Genomic DNA, 16,909 nt, shown 5'->3' on the forward strand with positions numbered 1-16,909 from the left:
TCATTGACCCCTTTAAACTTCCTGTAAATCCCAACTAAAGACTAAAAACTTTCTACAGGAAACCTTCCCTCGTCCCTCTTGGTCAGAGTGCCTTCATTCTTTCCATTCCTCCCTATTTCTCCTAGACAGAGCTTGCTTTGTGCCCATTATCTGTGTATTGTCTTCCTCTTGCACTGGGCTATGAGCTCCTGGAGGGCAAGCACTATCTTTTGCCTCTTGGGGAATCCCCAGAAGTGCAGAACAGGTGCTGACTGTAGAGGGAATGGAAATGACAGTTTCTGGTCCTTGAGATGCCCTGGGTGTGTCCCTGATTCCTCTGTTTCTACCTCCTCTTCTCCCCTGTGGTCCTGCAATCCAACACAAGAAGTATCCTCCTGGAGCAAATGGGACACCACACAATTCTTCCCATGATCTCATCTATCTTTTTCTTCAACTCTGGCCTTCCCAGGTTTCCTCCTTCCTCCCTTTCTCCTTGTCTGTAGTTTTTAAAAGAAGCTTCTTTCTTCTCCCTCTTATGTTCTGCTGCTACTACCATTGTCTTTAGTTATGCACTCCTGTATTTCTGCTGCTCCGAGTATTCAAGAAGCAAATGATCTCTTCCCTTAGGTGTCACCTCCTAAAAGTACTGCAGTCTTCATTAGTGAACATCTATTGTTCTGTCCAACATTGTGAAGCTCACATTTGCAGATGCTGGAAGTGAAATTTAACCAAAGGGTAAACTGAGGCAGCTCCCGAAGGAAGACAAGCAGGGGAATGCTGTCTGTAAATAAAAGGGCCAGGGGCTTCCCTCTGCTAATGCTCCATACTCTAAGACAGAGGGATAGATATTTGATAGGTTTGGGGGAGCATAGAACAAAGAACAGAAAAGATAAGTGATATCTATGATAGGATGGAGAGTCATCATTGGTTATAGAGCTGGGATAATCGGAAACACTGTGACTGATTGGAATCAGTAATAAGGGGCCAGCAGTGCCCCAGCCCTCCTCCTCTCCTCAGACTAAGAAGAGATTCTTGTGTGAGTTCAGGGCAAGGTCAGGGCCCCGACTTTGGACAGCAAACCAGACATCTGTGAAAAAAACCAGACATCTGTGAGATGGGTCAGGGGTGTAAAAAGACTAGACGTGACTCCCTGGGACTCCCCTGAATCTTCCAACGTCACCTAATGCCTTGAAATGAGGCCAGAACAGTGATGAAGTGTCCAAGAGCTGGATTCTGCACTTCACCTATTACAGGCTGGTGGAATATGTGGCTGAGTCAGGAGACAGAACCAGGACTCGGGCAGTTACTGGTAAATAGGATCAATAAGTAAATGATAGGAGATCAGCTCAGCCTTTTCTGAGGATAGGTCACCCTGGGCTGCATCCTGAGTCCCCGGGATCTCTCCAGAGCTCTCTGCACACATTCTCTCCTTTCTTGTGCCTTCCACAGTGTTATAAGTAAAAATGGATCTGGGGGCTTATTACCAGATTGATGAGCATTTATTAGTAAAGAGTTTGAGAGAGCCAGAAATAGAGAGAGAGGTCTCAGCCTTTCTAGGTCTCATTCTTGATTCAGTTTGCTCAGGCTGGGCTTGCCAGAGATCAAGAGATCAGGAAAGCTCAAGAGACAAACCCCTAGCCCAGAGGGATGGTTCCAGGGTGGGGATGGAGTACAAAAGCTCCCTCTCCTTCCCTCGCCTGCCTTTTACATTCTCCAGCTCTTCCCTCCCTGACTGGGGCTCTGGCATGTTGATGACTCTCACACTGATGCTGGCTGCACTGGGACACAGCAACAGGGCAACAGACATGTCACTCTGACAACTATAAAACATTCCTGGGGCCCTTGGGATCCAAGCTGCAATTGGGGTCCCCTAGATATTTCCCTTCACACAGTAGAAACTATTTGGCTTCTTTCTACAGCATCATTGAGCTGCTTTCTGAAACTTCCATTGAGCTCTTAAAGACTCAGCTTCTAGTGCTGGCTCTGACACTGACAAAGGGTGGGACCTTTGGGCCCTTCCCTTCTCTGTGGGTCAGTTTCCTCCTGTAACTGACCAGAGGTGGGCTCTTCGTTGTGATGTGGCTTTCAGTCCTCTGTACTCTGACTTGGGCTGCTCTAGGAGGAGGTGACGTTCAAGGATGTGGCTGTGGACTTCACCCAGGAGGAGTGGCGCCTCTTGTCCCCTCCCCAGAAGGAGCTGTACAAGGAGGTGATGCTGGAGAATGCCCAGAACCTGCTCTCTGTGGGTAAGGAGTCCTGTTTCTGCTGACCGAGTCAGCTATCCAAGGGAATATCGCCCTTAGCAGCAAGCAGGGTTGGGAGAGGTTTTCAGTCATTAAGAAGGGATGAGGGCTGGTATGCCGAGTCCCAGAGCCAAGACCCTCCCGTTGCCTGGTTCTCCTGTAAAAGGACTACATCGTGTAATGAGACCTTGGGGGTTCCCTTTAGTGCTCCTGAAGTCCGAGATCAAATAACGTGTTGGAGAATCTCAGACATGGAAATAATCTCAGAGCTTATTCTGTTTCACCTTGCCCTGGCCTAGATTTGGGTCTCACAAACCCATCTGGGAAAACTGTTCAGGAGGGTTTTCCTCCTACCTTCTTCCCCTGTAGAATGGATATTCTATTGGGAATCTTTTTCTCTTTAAACAGCATAAACTCGTAACTCAGAGTTCCTAAGTGTTCCCAGGAAATCAGATTTGTCTTTAGTCTTCCTTATTGCCAGAAGTCTCCAGCAGAACCAGTGAGGAGGAAGAGAAGGAATGAATTGTTTATAATGCCTTACTCTTGGCCCGGGGCTCTGCCGAGGGTTTTCACTATAATATTATGGCACTTCTTTCTCATCTTCTATCTTCCTAATTCATTGGCACAATTACCCCATTTTGCAGATGCGGAAATATATTAGATTTAGTGGCTTGTTCTGAGCCACCTACATAGGAGCTATTTCTTATGAAATGTAAACTGGGGCCTTCTTGTCTCTAATCCAGGTCCCTGCCCCCTCCCCTTCTGGCTGCCTCTCATTTCCAGATAATGGAAAACTATGGACTGAGTCCAGCCTTCTCTAAAGAAAATGCCCCAGAACCTAACATTCTACTTCTAGATTGGTTCCCTGATCTTCTTCCCTCCCCTCCCAAAAGTAAATACTGTGGAGACTCCTCTAGGAATCCCAGTAAGCCTCTTTCAAGTCCTGCTTGCCTTCCTCTGTGATTGTCAGGATGAGTGAACTGGCTGAGAAACAGCATTTGGCCCAGGGAGGATTGTTGAGTTCCCTAGGAGAGGAGGCAGAGACTGTCTGAGAGAACAGTCCACGAGGATCAGAGAGGTGTTGGGAAGGGAGGAACAGGCAGGGTGATGAGACAAAAGACTATTCCTTGATGTCCCTGGGTCTGGGGTTTCAGACTTACCCAGAACATTGACCCTTGAACCCAGTTTGGGAGTTTTCCAGTTTCTGCCAGAATGGACCAAAACAGGATAGGAGGGAGGGGGGCTGTTGCTCATTCCCTGTTCCCCAGCAGGATAACGAGCTCATCCTACCCTGGGTTTATGTTTTACAGACACTGAGGGGTGAGGACAGACTCCTGTTGGAGCCCCATGGAGAGAGTCTCTGAGTCATGTCATTGGACTCCCCAACCTTTCCCTAAGGATAACTCAGGGATGAGCTCCTCTCCATCCTCCTCCCTGACTGATTCTTCTTTGCCCAGGGCTTCCAGCTCCCCCAGAAGTTGTGCTCTCTTATTTGGAGCAGAGTGAAGCCCCATGGATGCTGGAGGAAGAAGGTCTGAGGACCTACTGCCCAGGTAAGGGAAGGGAAAAGTGGTGTGGGAGAGCTGGGGTGAACAGAGGCTTCTGTGTACTCTGGTGTAGCCAGGGCTAAATTTGGAGACAGGAGGATCTGACTTGGAATTCTTTTTCAGAGGTTTTAGCTAGGTCTCCCTGGGCAAGTCACTGAACCCCTGAACCTCACTTTCCCTATCTATAATATGAATCTGTTGGACTCCATTTCCTATATGCTCCCTTCATGGGATTAGTCTGTGACCCTCTAAGAAGTCAGTATTTGCGATTAAAGGGCCTGGAAGTCTCCTGCAGATGCCAAAAGGGCTGAACTTATCCCCTCTGATCTCTTTAGTATCCAGAAACATGTATGAGTGCTTGCTCTGTGCTGGGTCCTGGGCTAATTTACAGGGGACATAAAGGGTTGTAGTGTACAGCCATTGCCCTCATTGATCTCACTCTGCTGGAGCAGAAAGCAGCATGCTGACAGTTCTGTAGAAACCCTCTAGATTGAAAAAATAATACATTTAATGAATTGATTATGTATATAAACTGATTAGATACTCTGCTTGCTGTGCTTACAAAGTATCTTCAGCTTATATAAGTGAAGGGAAGCTCATAAGTGAACTCCTCTACAGGGCCAGGCACAAGGAAACTGAGGAGACTCTTGTTATAAAAAAATAAAATATTTATTAAGAATATAAGGTTATAAAAGGACTTCTAACTCTAAGGGATTCTAACTCCACCCAAATAAAACTCCCTGGTTTGACAAGGAACCCGCTTCTCCTGTTTCCACATACTACACTGATTCTTCCTGATAACCCAACTTTTCCCTATTCTACAATAAACTAACACTATTATCCTTATAAGAAATATATAATTCTTAACTTTGTCTCCAAGTTATAAAAATAACAAAGGCCAGATGGCTGAGCCTCAGCAAGAATCAAGTTAGGACTCTGAATCTTAGCAGACTCAGAATCCAAACCAAAGTCCAGGTCTTTCTTTGGTCTTCTCAGAGACAAAACAATTTATAAAACAGCAGTAGACAGTAACTAGTGTTTCCCAAGTTGGAAAAGGAAATCAGTTTGCTCTTTCAAGTTTTTCCCTCCTTTCCTTCTACCTCAGACAGTGAGGAGAGAGAGAAAAGAAGATGTTGGAGTAACTGCCAGAGATCAACTGCCATTGAAAAACCAATACACCTCCCCCACAAACTGTCAACATTTGAAACTGACACAGACTCAGTTCTGTTTCAAATCCAATTTTTTTCTCAAGCCAGCTTCTCCCATTCTTATCTAAATTAATGTAATGAGTTAATTTCTAATATCATCTTTATAAGATTCCCAGCTCTTGGGCAGCCAGTCATGAGAGGGAAGGCTCTGAAGAGAAGGAGCACTAGAGAGGTTCAGTGGGGGGAGGTGACCTGGGACTTCAAAAGGGCCAGACTGAATATTCTGCGGTAATGATAGCAGAGAAAACAAGGGAAAAACACTGGTACAACTCACTGTAAATGGCTGTCACTAGCAAGTTTAGCTTTGAACCTGAGGACAGTATCTCATGGGGATGAAGAGGTCAAGTGAGCATGTTTGGAGCATTGGGGAGAAATTGTTTATTGTTTCCCAGAAGAAGAGAGTCATTAGCTCATTAGTGTAGAAAAGGCTGAAGATTGTAAGAAAAAAGGGGCCACTTGAGGGAGGGATAGACAGGTTTAGATGAGTGATGGGATGGGATTCTTTGCACACGGATAGAGATTTTCTTTACCTAGGAGAAGAATGACCTTTTTCTTTGATCTAGAGGCCAAAAGGAAAAAGAGGCAGCTGAGCTGGGTGAGAAGTAGAGGCTAAGAGAGCTCTGCAGAGAGATCCAGCTTTTATTCAGTGAAATATGAGGCCAAGTTCTCAACTCGGAAGGGGAGGCAGAAGGAGGGAGGAAGCCATAACAGAGAACTGGAGACCAGGGAAATCTTTGGAAGGCTCTTAATGTGGGTGGCATAGTGAATCCATGAAGGAGATGTCACAGGATTGCCTTGCCATGGTGAGGACTCAGCTGAGACCAGGGAGCCTCAATGTAGAGTAAAGCCTGGCAGCTGGTTTCCTGATTTTCCTTCTCTCCATTGACCTGCAGCCCATGAGGATGAATGAAGACTGCTGCCTTACTTGGAAGTGATCCAAGACTAAGCTTTTCCTAAATCATCAGCTCCAGGCCCTTTCCTATTCTCTGGGGCTCAATCTTTGTCCTGTTCTTGGACAATCAGGTGACCACAGCACCTCCCTTTAGGGAGAAGAGAGGCTATAGAGAAGCCTCTGGGATCTTAAGGATTGGGTCTGCTCTAGTTCCAAAGAAGTTACTGTTTACTGCTGAGAAATAAGGGCAAGAGAGAGTCAGAAATACAGCTGAGGCCAAAGCATGCATTTGCCTTCCAGGAGAAAGACAGAATGGTAGAGTTTGGGCTGGACATAATCCTTGGGACCTATCAGTAAACATGTATTAAATAATAAGTTCTAGGAATTGTGCTAAGCCCTGAGCATACAAAAGAAGGGAAACACCATTCTGAGCTGTCCTGGAGCTCACAATCTAGTACCCAAGCATACAGGAGGTTTAGAAAAAAGCATCAGATCCTGAATCTCACTCTGATGATCCAGAGAGAAAGGAGTATTGGGGAATTGGAATGCATTTAATTCAACAGGGAAATTAGGAATTAGAGGAGTGAAGAGAAAGACAGTTTAAAGAGAAAAGCAATTAAAGGAGGAAATAATTCAAATTCTAATGATAACAGTAAACATCACCATTTGCATATGGCCCCTAGTATGTATAATATACTTTATGAATATGATCTCATTAGATATCATAGGAATTCTAGAAGTCACTTGATATTATTATGTCCATGTTATAGTTGAGGAGCCTGAGACCAACAAAGCTCCTGTGACTTGCCCAGGCTTTAAAGTTCTAGCAAGTTTCTGAGGTAGAAAGAGAATGCACTACCACCTGTATTGGGATTTTTAAGAAGGATATGAATATGCCAGAATCTATATGAGGTGGGAAATAGGAAGATAATTGTTCAAGCTATCTTGCCCATTTCCTTACAAAAGGATCATGGATTCAAATTGGTGTATGAGACATAATTTCAAACATGGGAAATGCCATGTTTTTGTTTAAACTGTATTTTGTTGAAGGATTTTATTTTAGTGAAAAGAGGCATTTAAAGGAAAGTAATGACTGTTCTTCAGGAGTGGGGAACAGAACAAAATCTTTTATGCCTTGAATAAACTCAAAAAGGAGTGCTGAATTTCATCTGATCTCAGATACTGGAAGAAAAAAATCGGTCGAAAGCAATCACGAAGGGAATTACATGATGCTTACAGAGAAACTAGATGATGAAATAATAGGAATATTTAGTTTACATGCACTCAATGTTGTCATACCTGTGAAGAGAGGATTGAATGTATAGAAAATGGAAATGAAAGCAGAAAAATTGAAAGTGAATTGTCTAGTACTGTAGACAGAGCATGCCTAGGCACAATATTTGGTCTCAGCTGCCAGGATTTCAGGTCAAGTCACTCATCCATCTTTTCTTAGGTCATGGTCTGAGTTAGGAATGTAATAAAACTAGCCTGTCCAAAACTCCCATTTTTGTTATGAAGAGCCAATGAAATCACATGAGAGGCTCTTTGTTATTTATGTGCTTGTAATGTCATTTTCAAAGAATGGATTGTGCCCATTTATGTTGGAAGACTTTTCTTCTTACCTGAGGAAATAGGATATAAAGCAGTTTCTGTTCTGACAACTGAGGAAAAAAGATGGTTATATATGTGTATATGTAAATATATATGTATGTTTTACTGTTTCTTTCTTTTAGAAGGAGAGATCAGACCTGAAATGAATGTGAATCCAACACAGGTGAGCCTTCCTATGGAAGAAATGGACCTCCAAAGACACATGAGTGATGGTCCTGATTGCTTTGATTTCAGAGTATTCTGTGTTGCTCCTCAAAATTCATCTCATATTGAACATAAAAGAATGCACACTGAGGAAAAATCTAGTGAACTTAATCAGTGCAGAAGGGCTTTTATGCACAGGGTAAGTCTTGCCGGGCATCAGAGAATCCACACTGAGGAGAGACCTTATGAAGGCACACAATGTGGAAAGATATTCAATCAGAGCTCCAGACTTCCTCTACATAAGAGAATCCATAATGGCAAGAAACATTTTGAATGCAAGCGATGTGGAAAGACATTCTCATGTAACTCTAGCCTTGTTGTACATCAGAGAGTCCACACTGGCGAGAAACCTTATGAATGCAATCAATGTGGAAAGGCATTCAGTCAGAAATCCCATCTTGTTATACATCAGAGAATCCACACTGGGGAGAAACCTTATGAATGCAAGGAATGTGGAAAGAGTTTCAGACGGAGCTTTGAACTTGCTGTACATCATAGAGTCCACACTGGTGAGAAATCTTATGAATGCAAGCAATGTGGACAGACTTTCAGACAGAATTTTGAACTTGCTGTACATCAGAGAATCCACACTGGTGGGAAACCTTATAAATGCAATCAGTGTGGAAAGACATTCACAAATAACTCCAGTCTTGCTGTGCATCATAGAGTCCACACTGGGGAGAAACCTTATGATTGTAAGCAATGTGGAAAGGCATTCAGTCGGAGATCTGATCTTGCTATACATCTGAGAATCCACACTGGGGAGAAACCTTATGAATGCAATCAATGTGGAAAGACATTCACAAATAGCTCCAGTCTTGCTGTACATCAGAGAGTCCACACTGGGGAGAAACCTTATGAATGCAATGAGTGTGGAAAGACATTCAGTCATAGATCCCATTTTGCTATACATCAGAGAGTCCACACTGGGGAGAAACCTTATGAATGCAATCAATGTGGAAAGACATTCACAAACAGCTCCAGTCTTGCTGTACATCAGAGAGTCCACACTGGGGAGAAACCTTATGAATGCAAGCAATGTGGAAAAGCATTCAGTCAGAGCTACAAACTTGCTGTACACCAGAGAGTCCACACTGGGGAGAAACCTTATGAATGCAAGCAATGTGGAAAGGCATTCATTCAGAGCTACAAACTTGCTGTACATCAGAGAATCCACACTGGGGAGAAACCTTATGAATGCAAGCAGTGTGGAAAGACTTTCAGACGGAGCTTCGAACTTGCTGTACATCATAGAGTCCACACTGGGGAGAAACCTTATGAATGCAAGCAATGTGGGAAAACTTTCAGACAGAACTTTGAACTTGCTGTACATCAGAGAATCCACACTGGCGAAAGACCTTATAAATGCAAGGAATGTGGAAAGGCATTCAGTCGGAGCTCCAGACTTTTTGTACATCAGAGAATTCACACTGGGGAGAAACCTTATGAATGCAATGAATGTGGAAAGACATTCGCAAATACCTCCAGTCTTGCTGTACATCATAGAGTTCATACTGGAGAGAAACCTTATGAATGCAATCAATGTGGAAAGACATTCAGACAGAGTTCCAATCTTGCTGTACATCATAGAGTCCACACTGGGGAGAAACCTTATGAATGCAAGCAATGTGGAAAGGCATTCAGTCAGCGGTCCAGACTTGCTGTACATCAAAGAATCCACACTGGGGAGAAACCTTATGAATGTAATCAGTGTGGAAAGACATTCAGACAGAACTCAAAACTTGTTGCACACCAAAAAATCCACACTGAGGAGAAACCTTATGAATGCAATGAGTGTGGAAAGACATTCACAAATAGCTCTAGTCTTGCTGTACATCATATAATACACACTGGGGAGAAACCTTATGAATGCAAACAATGTGGGAAGACATTCACAAATAACTCCAGTCTTGCTGTACATCAGAGAATTCACACTGGGGAGAAACCTTATGAATGCAAGCAATGTGGGAAGACTTTCAGACTGAGCTGTGAACTTACTACACATCAGAGAGTCCACACTGGGGAAAAACCTTATGAATGCAAGCAATGTGGAAAGGCATTCAGTCAAAGATCCCATCTTGCTGTACATCATAGAGTCCACACTGGGGAGAAACCTTATGAATGCAAGCAATGTGGGAAGGCATTCAGTCAGAAATCTCATCTTACTATACATCAGAGAATCTATACTGGGGAGAAATGTTATGAATGCAATCAGTGTTGAAAGACATTCAGAAATAACTCCTCTCATGCAGCTCCAGTTGTGCAGATGGCGTGACCCTGAACTTACCTCAGATGAGAGTATTGCAGGATGGAAACCAGTGAGTGAGGATAGGATGGCAGGTGAAAAAGGCAGAAATAGTCAAAATCCTGAGATAGGAGCAGAGTGGTATCTCCTGCAGAATCCCCTGGACTGCCTACCTGGCCAGCCCAGGCAAAATAGGAAGCCATAGTTGGCTCCTGAGATGAGATTTGTAAGTTGGTAGGCAGAGAAATGGTTTAGATAAACTGAAGCAAGATCATATATCAAACCTGGACTTCTTTGTCAGCATGGCTAGAGCACCCTAATGGTGGCCACAGAATAGCAAGCTGATTGGAGCAGTGAGGAAAGTATGTCTATTTTTCCATTGTTTTCCCCTACAACTTTAAAATAAATTTACTTCAGGACCACTCTCATAATATTTTCTCTTACACTTCTATCACAGAAACCACAGATATTCACACTGAGCTCTCAGTTTCCTCAAAATCAGACAATTCACTCTACTATGTCTTAAGCTCTCCTAAGATTGGATCCAAATGGATATACAATTTAGACCTAAAATGTGATCCCATAAACAAATTAAGGGAGCATAGAATAGTTTAACCTTTCAGATCAATTGGTTGATATGGGAAGAATTTTATTATATTTTATATAGAATATTTATTATATTATTACATTATATAAATTACAAACAAAACTAATTCAACCAAGATTAAAAGTGGAAACAAGATGTTATCATTTGCTTTACAACATGTCCAATTAAATACTTCATTTTTAAAAAAATTACATCCCTGTTCTTGAATGCCTTAATACATCATTTCATTTCATCTAGATCTAAAAGGGCCTTAATTTAGTAAGATGATAATGTCTTTGCTCTATAGCAGGGGTCCCCAAACTATGGCCCATGGGACACTTGTGGCCCCCTGAGGCCATTTATCTGGCCTCTACCTTACTTCTGGAAGGGGCATCTCTTTCAGTGTTGGTCAGTGAGAGGAGAACTGTATATGGCGGTGCCTCAAAGCATGGTGTTGCTCACATACAGTACCAATTCCTGTGACATAATCCTTTGTGTGGCACCTTGTTCTGAGAAAGTGAGGCACTGTGCAAAGGATTATGTGGCTGCAAAATGGAAGACATCAGCATGGTGAACGGCAATCTGGGGGAGGGAATTCCACACTGTATACTGCTTCCCGGTATAGTGGTGGTGGTGATGGTCCTGTGCAAGGTGTGACAGGCCCATCACAGACAGTGTTACAGCTTCCACTATCCCAGACAGCAGTATTCATATTTGTTCATAGTTTTTTTTAATACTCCGGCCATCCAACGGTCTGAGAGACAGTGAACTGGCCCCCTGTGTAAAAAGTTTGGGGACCGCTGCTCTATAGAAATCATTTGTTATTAGCATCATTTCCTATACAAGGTTTTCTTTAAAATTCCTACAAAGCAAAAATCAACAACATGATATTGTAGATTCCAAATATGGAATAAAATTATTGACATTCAAATGATTTCTATTCAGTTGAATGCATTCAAAATAGTTATCTTACATAGAAAATCACCATGCATCTCTCATCTTGACACTCTGGACTGATTGCATTCAGAGGCCAGTGTAACATAACTGATACAATTATATTTAGTTCTCCAATTTCTAAAGCTATCACATATAAAATCTTAAGCCTATTTTGCATTAAGGTCTGTGTAACATATGTTGAGAACATTTGCCACACCAGTACAGAACTCCAAGCTAATTAGGTTTGTTGGGAGGAGGCCAGACTTCCAGTAAAGTTGAACCCTGCTCAAATCAAGAGCAGAGACCCTGAATCTTAGTAGATAGCCTTTTTTAAGGCAAGAAATCTCATGACAGTAACAGAAAATACAGTCACAATGAAAATAGAATGGATACAAAATTGTTCTTATGGGTATCTTCTTGACACAAGTGCAATTAATCTGGTAAGAGTAAAAAAGATCACTATGGGTAGTAACTTTGCAGTACTCAGGGTCTTGGTGTCTTCACTGATGATTATAGTTAAATAGCAGAAGTCAGCAGTTGTGGTTAAATATGTGAAAACAAGAATAGCCCTCCACCTGCATGACTTGTCTTTTTCAACAAACAAGATCATCCTCTTTTTGTGTGACCATTTTTTTATACACCCAAGAAGGGTATGGTAGTATACATGGAATCTCCTGGGTTACAGGATTAAGGTGAGGATGTAAACAAGATTTGATAGTACCCCAAACTATATCTTAGCTAATGTTTATAATTCTTATAAAAAAGTATTTGAGTATGAACTCAAAGCTAATGATTGTATTATAAAAATAATCATGGGACTTCCAGTCAAGATGGCGGCTTAGAAGCTACAAAAGTTCAGACCTCTGAAAACCCTTCCTTATGGATCACAAACTGAATGCTCCTAGGGGACAGAAATTCAAACTTAACAACAGGACAGAGCTGGGGAACCCTCCTTCTGGACTCAAATCAAAAGGTATGCCCCCCAAAAGCCGGAATCCTAGAACACCTGGGTCTAAGGGGAAGGCAGAAGGAAGGTTGCAGGACCACTCCCCCCCAACCCAGAGTGCTGAGCCCACAGCAGCAGCAGGAACCTCAGGGCCTGCAAAGGTGCTGTTTTGAATGGCGTACCTTGAAAGCAACCTGGGCCAGTCTCAGGGCTTCCAATAGAGACGGCAGGGAAGCAGCATGAAAGAGAAGGGGGGAGCCTGTAGCCCCCTGGCTAGGTCCTTCCATCAGTCTCACCGGAGGATTTTGCCTCAGGGCACATCCAGACCAATGCAGCTGAACCTAATCCCACCAGGAGCCCCCAGAGCTCAAGGAGGCCAGGACCCCTACCCCCCTTAGAGTGCAGGGCCCTCTGAAAGGGCAGGAACCTCAGGGCTGGCAAAGGCACTGAGGTACCTTGTGGACAGTGTTGTGCCAGGCTCAGAGCATGGAAGTAAGGCAGCGCAGAAGCAACTGGAGGGAACTGAGAGCAGTAACACCCAAAACGCTGGCAGGCAGGGGAGGGAAGGCCCTGGGCTTCCCCAGGAAGACAGCACAGCTGAGGAGAATGGACAATTTGCCTGGGGCTAAAGCCTCGGACCATCAGACAGATACACTAAGAGCCAATCCCCCTCACTCAGATTTATGACTGGAAAGGGGAAGAAAAACCATAGACATGGCAAATGGTACAGAAGTGCAAAAGCCTCCAAACACCAAGAAAAGCAAGAAGGGGGTGACTTTGGACACATTTTATGGAGCAAAAATACAAAATACAGAGGAGATAAAAGAGGAAACACAAACAAATGCTCCAAAACCTTCCAAAGGAAATGGAAATTCTCCACAAACTCTTAAAGAATTCGAATCAGAAATTATCAAATAGATGGAAGCCTTCTGCCAGGAAAAATGGGAAACAATGCAAAAGGAACTCATCAATCTGAGCAACCAAAATATGCAAATGCAGAAACAGCTCGAAGCCTCAAAAAACAGGTCAGACCAAACTGAAAAGGAAAGCCAGTCTTTAAAGGACAGAATCAGGCAACTGGAAGACAATGATCTTGCAAAAGAACAAGAATTAATAAAGCAAAGTCAAAGAACTAAAGAATTAGAAGATAACAAAATATCTCACTAACAATGTGACAGACCTGGAAAACAGAGGAAGGAGAGACAATCTGAGAATCATTGGTCTACCAGAAAAGCCAGAAATAAACAGTACTCTTGATATCATAATACATGACATCATCAAAGAAAACTGCTCAGAGATTCTAGAACAAGGGGACAAAATATGCATTGAAAGAGTCCACAGAGCACCCTCTACTAAATCCCCAAAAGACAACTCCCAGGAATGAAATTGCCAAATTCCAAAGCTTCCAAGCAAAAGAAAAAATCTTATTAGAAGTCAGAAAAACACAATTTAGATATAAAGGAACACCAATCAGGGTCACATAGGACCTAGCAATTTCCACTCTGAATGACCATAAGGCATGGGACATGATATTCAGAAAAGCAAGAGAGCTGGGTCCTCAACCAAGGATCAGCTATTGATCAAAACTGACTATATACTTCCAGGGGAAAGTATGGGCATTCCAATAAAATACAAGATTTCCAAGTGTTTGTAAAGAAAAGACCAGAGCTCTGTGGAAAGTTTGATATCAAAACACAAAGACCAAGAGAAACATGAAAAAGTAAATATGAAGGAAACAGAAAAGGAGGAAAATGTTATCTTTTTTCTTTTATTCAAACTCTCTCCTATAAGGACTACATTTATATCAAATTATACATATTAATATGTGGTGAAAATGTAATGTGTAACTCTCAAAAAATATATGCATCATTAGAGTAGTAAGAAGAATCACACATAGGGAAAGTTTGGGGGATCAAGATGATATGGAGAAAGGGGGGATAGAAAGAAAAAGGAGGGGGGAATCATTGATGGTACTAAAATATACTCCAAGAAATAGAACAAAAACTAAATAGAATAATCTTTCTCACACAAAGATACACATGGGAAGGGGAGGGGGAGAATTCTCCTATAAGAAGGAGAGGAAGAGGGATTTTACTTAAACCTTACTCTCAGTGAACACAACTCTGAGAGGGAAGAGCATCCAGATCCATTGGGATCTTAAATTTTATCTTGTCCAACAGGGTAAGGGAGAAGGGAAAACCAAGGAGGGTAGGGGGGGAGGGAACACAAAAAGGGAGGAAAGGAGAGGGGGCAGGGGGAGGGAACAAAAAGGGAGGGGCTAGAAAGGGAAACATATCAAGGGAGGGGACTAGGGGGACTGATTTAAAGTAAATCACTGGATTAAAAGTTTAGAGCTAAAGAAGAAAGGTTAGAATTAGGGAAGGATATCAAAATGCCAGGGAGTCCACAAGTGACAATCATAACTTTGAACGTGAATGGGATGAACTCACCCATAAAACATAGACGAATAGCAGAATGGATTAGAATCCAAAACCCTACCATATGTTGTCTTCAAGAAATACATGAGGTGGGTAGACACAAGGTCAGAATTAAAGGATGGAGTAAGACCTTCTGGGCCTCAACTGATAGAAAGAAGGTAGGAGTTGCAATCATGATATCTGACAAAGCCAAAGCAAAAATAGACCTGATTAAAAGGGATAGGGAAGGTAACTATATTTTGTTAAAAGGGAATATAATGAGGAAATATCACTAATCAACATGTATGCACCAAATAGTATAGCACCCAAATTTCTAATGGAGAAACTAGAATTGAAGGAGGAAATACACAGTAAAACCAAATTAGTGGGAGACTTGAACCAACCACTATCAAATTTAGATAAATCAAATCAAAAAATAAATAAGAAAGAGGTAAAAGAAGTTAATGAAATCTTAGAAAAATTAGTTAATAGATTTATGGAGAAAAATAAATAGGGACAAAAAGGTATACACCTTCTCTGCACCACATGGTACATTCACAAAGATTGACCATACACTAGGTCACAGAAACATGGCATACAAATGCAGAAAAGCAGAAATAATAAATGCAGCCTTTTCAGATCATAAGGCAATAAAAATAATGATCATTAAGGGCACATGGAGAACCAAATAAAAAATTAATCCAAAATCCAAGAACAAATCATAGAAACAATAATTTCATCGAGGAAAATGACAATGGTGAGACATCCTTTCAAACCTTATGGGATGCAGCCAAAGAAGTAATCAGAGGAAAATTCATATCCCTGAGTGCATATATTAAGAAACAAGGGAGGGCAGAGATCAATGAATTGGAAATGCAAATCAAAAAACTTGAAAGCGAACAAATTAAAACCCCCCAGAAGAAAACCAAACTAGAGATCCTAAAAATTAAGGGAGAAATTGATAAAATTGGAAGTGATAGAACTATTAAATCAATAAATAAGACTAGAAACTAGTACTTTGAAAAAAAACAAACAAAATAGACAAAGTACTGGTCGATCTAATTTTTTAAAAAGGAAAGAAGAAAAGCAATTTAAAAGCATCAAAGATGAAAAGGGGAACATCACCTCCAATGAAGAGGAAATGAAGGCAATCATTAAAAACTACTTTGCCCAATTATATGGCAATAAATACACCAATCTACGTGATATGGATAAATATTTACAAAAAAATAAACTGCCTAAACTAACAGAAGAAAAAATAGAATTCTTAAATAATCCCATATCAGAAAATAAAATCCAAAAGTCCATCAAAGAACTGCCTAAGAAAAAATCCCCAGGGCCTGATGGATTCACAAGTGAATTCTATCAAACATTCAAAGAACAGCTAATCCCAATACTATACAAACTATTTGACATAATAAGCAAAGAGGGAGTTCTACCAAATTCCTTTTATGACACAAACATGGTACTGATTCCAAAACCAGGCAAGTCAAAAACAGAGAAAGAAAACTATAGACCAATCTCCCTAATGAATATAGATGCAAAAATCTTAAATAGGATACTAGCAAAAAGACTCCAGCAAGTGATCAGAAGGGTCATCCACCATGATCAAGTAGGATTTATACCAGGGATGCAGGGCTGGTTCAATATTAGGAAAACTATCCACATAACTGACCACATCAACAAGCAAACCAACAAGAACCACATCATTATTTCAATAGACACAGAAAAAGCCTTTGATAAAAGACAACACCCATTCCTATTAAAAAACACTAGAAAGCATAGGAATAGAAGGGCCTTTCCTAAAAATAATAAACAATATATATCTAAAACCATCAGCTAATATCATCTGCAATGGGGATAAACTAGATGCATTCCCAATAAGATCAGGAGTGAAACAAGGATGCCCATTATCACCTCTATTATTTGACATTGTACTATAAACACTAGCAGGAGCAATTAGAGAAGAAAAAGAAATTGAAGGCATTAAAATAGGCAAGGAGGAGATCAAGTTATCACTCTTTGCCGATGACATGATAGTCTACTTAAAGAATCCTAGAGATTCAACCAAAAAGCTAATTGAAATAATCAACAA

General features: G+C 41.6%; 1 protein-coding gene across 5 annotated transcripts in view; it reads left to right on the plus strand.

Annotated features, from left to right (window-relative positions):
- The window catches only part of LOC100618860 (zinc finger protein 420-like), a 134,671-nt gene that overhangs the window by 4,523 nt on the left and 113,239 nt on the right, over positions 1-16,909 (plus strand). The window contains exons 3-5 of one of the 5 annotated variants that reach the window (XR_008915332.1): positions 2,099-2,225; positions 3,533-3,775; positions 7,603-7,649. The exons of 2 other annotated variants lie outside the window; for them this stretch is intronic. Coding sequence is in view for 2 of the 3 variants with exons in the window: in XM_056812431.1 (XP_056668409.1) it covers positions 2,099-2,225; positions 3,680-3,775; positions 7,603-9,905 (2,526 nt within the window). In the remaining variant the exon portion in view is untranslated. Of the gene's footprint in view, positions 1-2,098; positions 2,226-3,532; positions 3,776-7,602; positions 10,349-16,909 lie in introns of those variants that run through there. 2 more of the 5 variants (XM_056812431.1, XM_056812437.1) reach the window with 2 other exon arrangements.

This window comes from Monodelphis domestica, chromosome 1 (genome assembly GCF_027887165.1).
Source record: "Monodelphis domestica isolate mMonDom1 chromosome 1, mMonDom1.pri, whole genome shotgun sequence".
NCBI classification, from domain to species: domain Eukaryota; kingdom Metazoa; phylum Chordata; class Mammalia; order Didelphimorphia; family Didelphidae; genus Monodelphis; species Monodelphis domestica.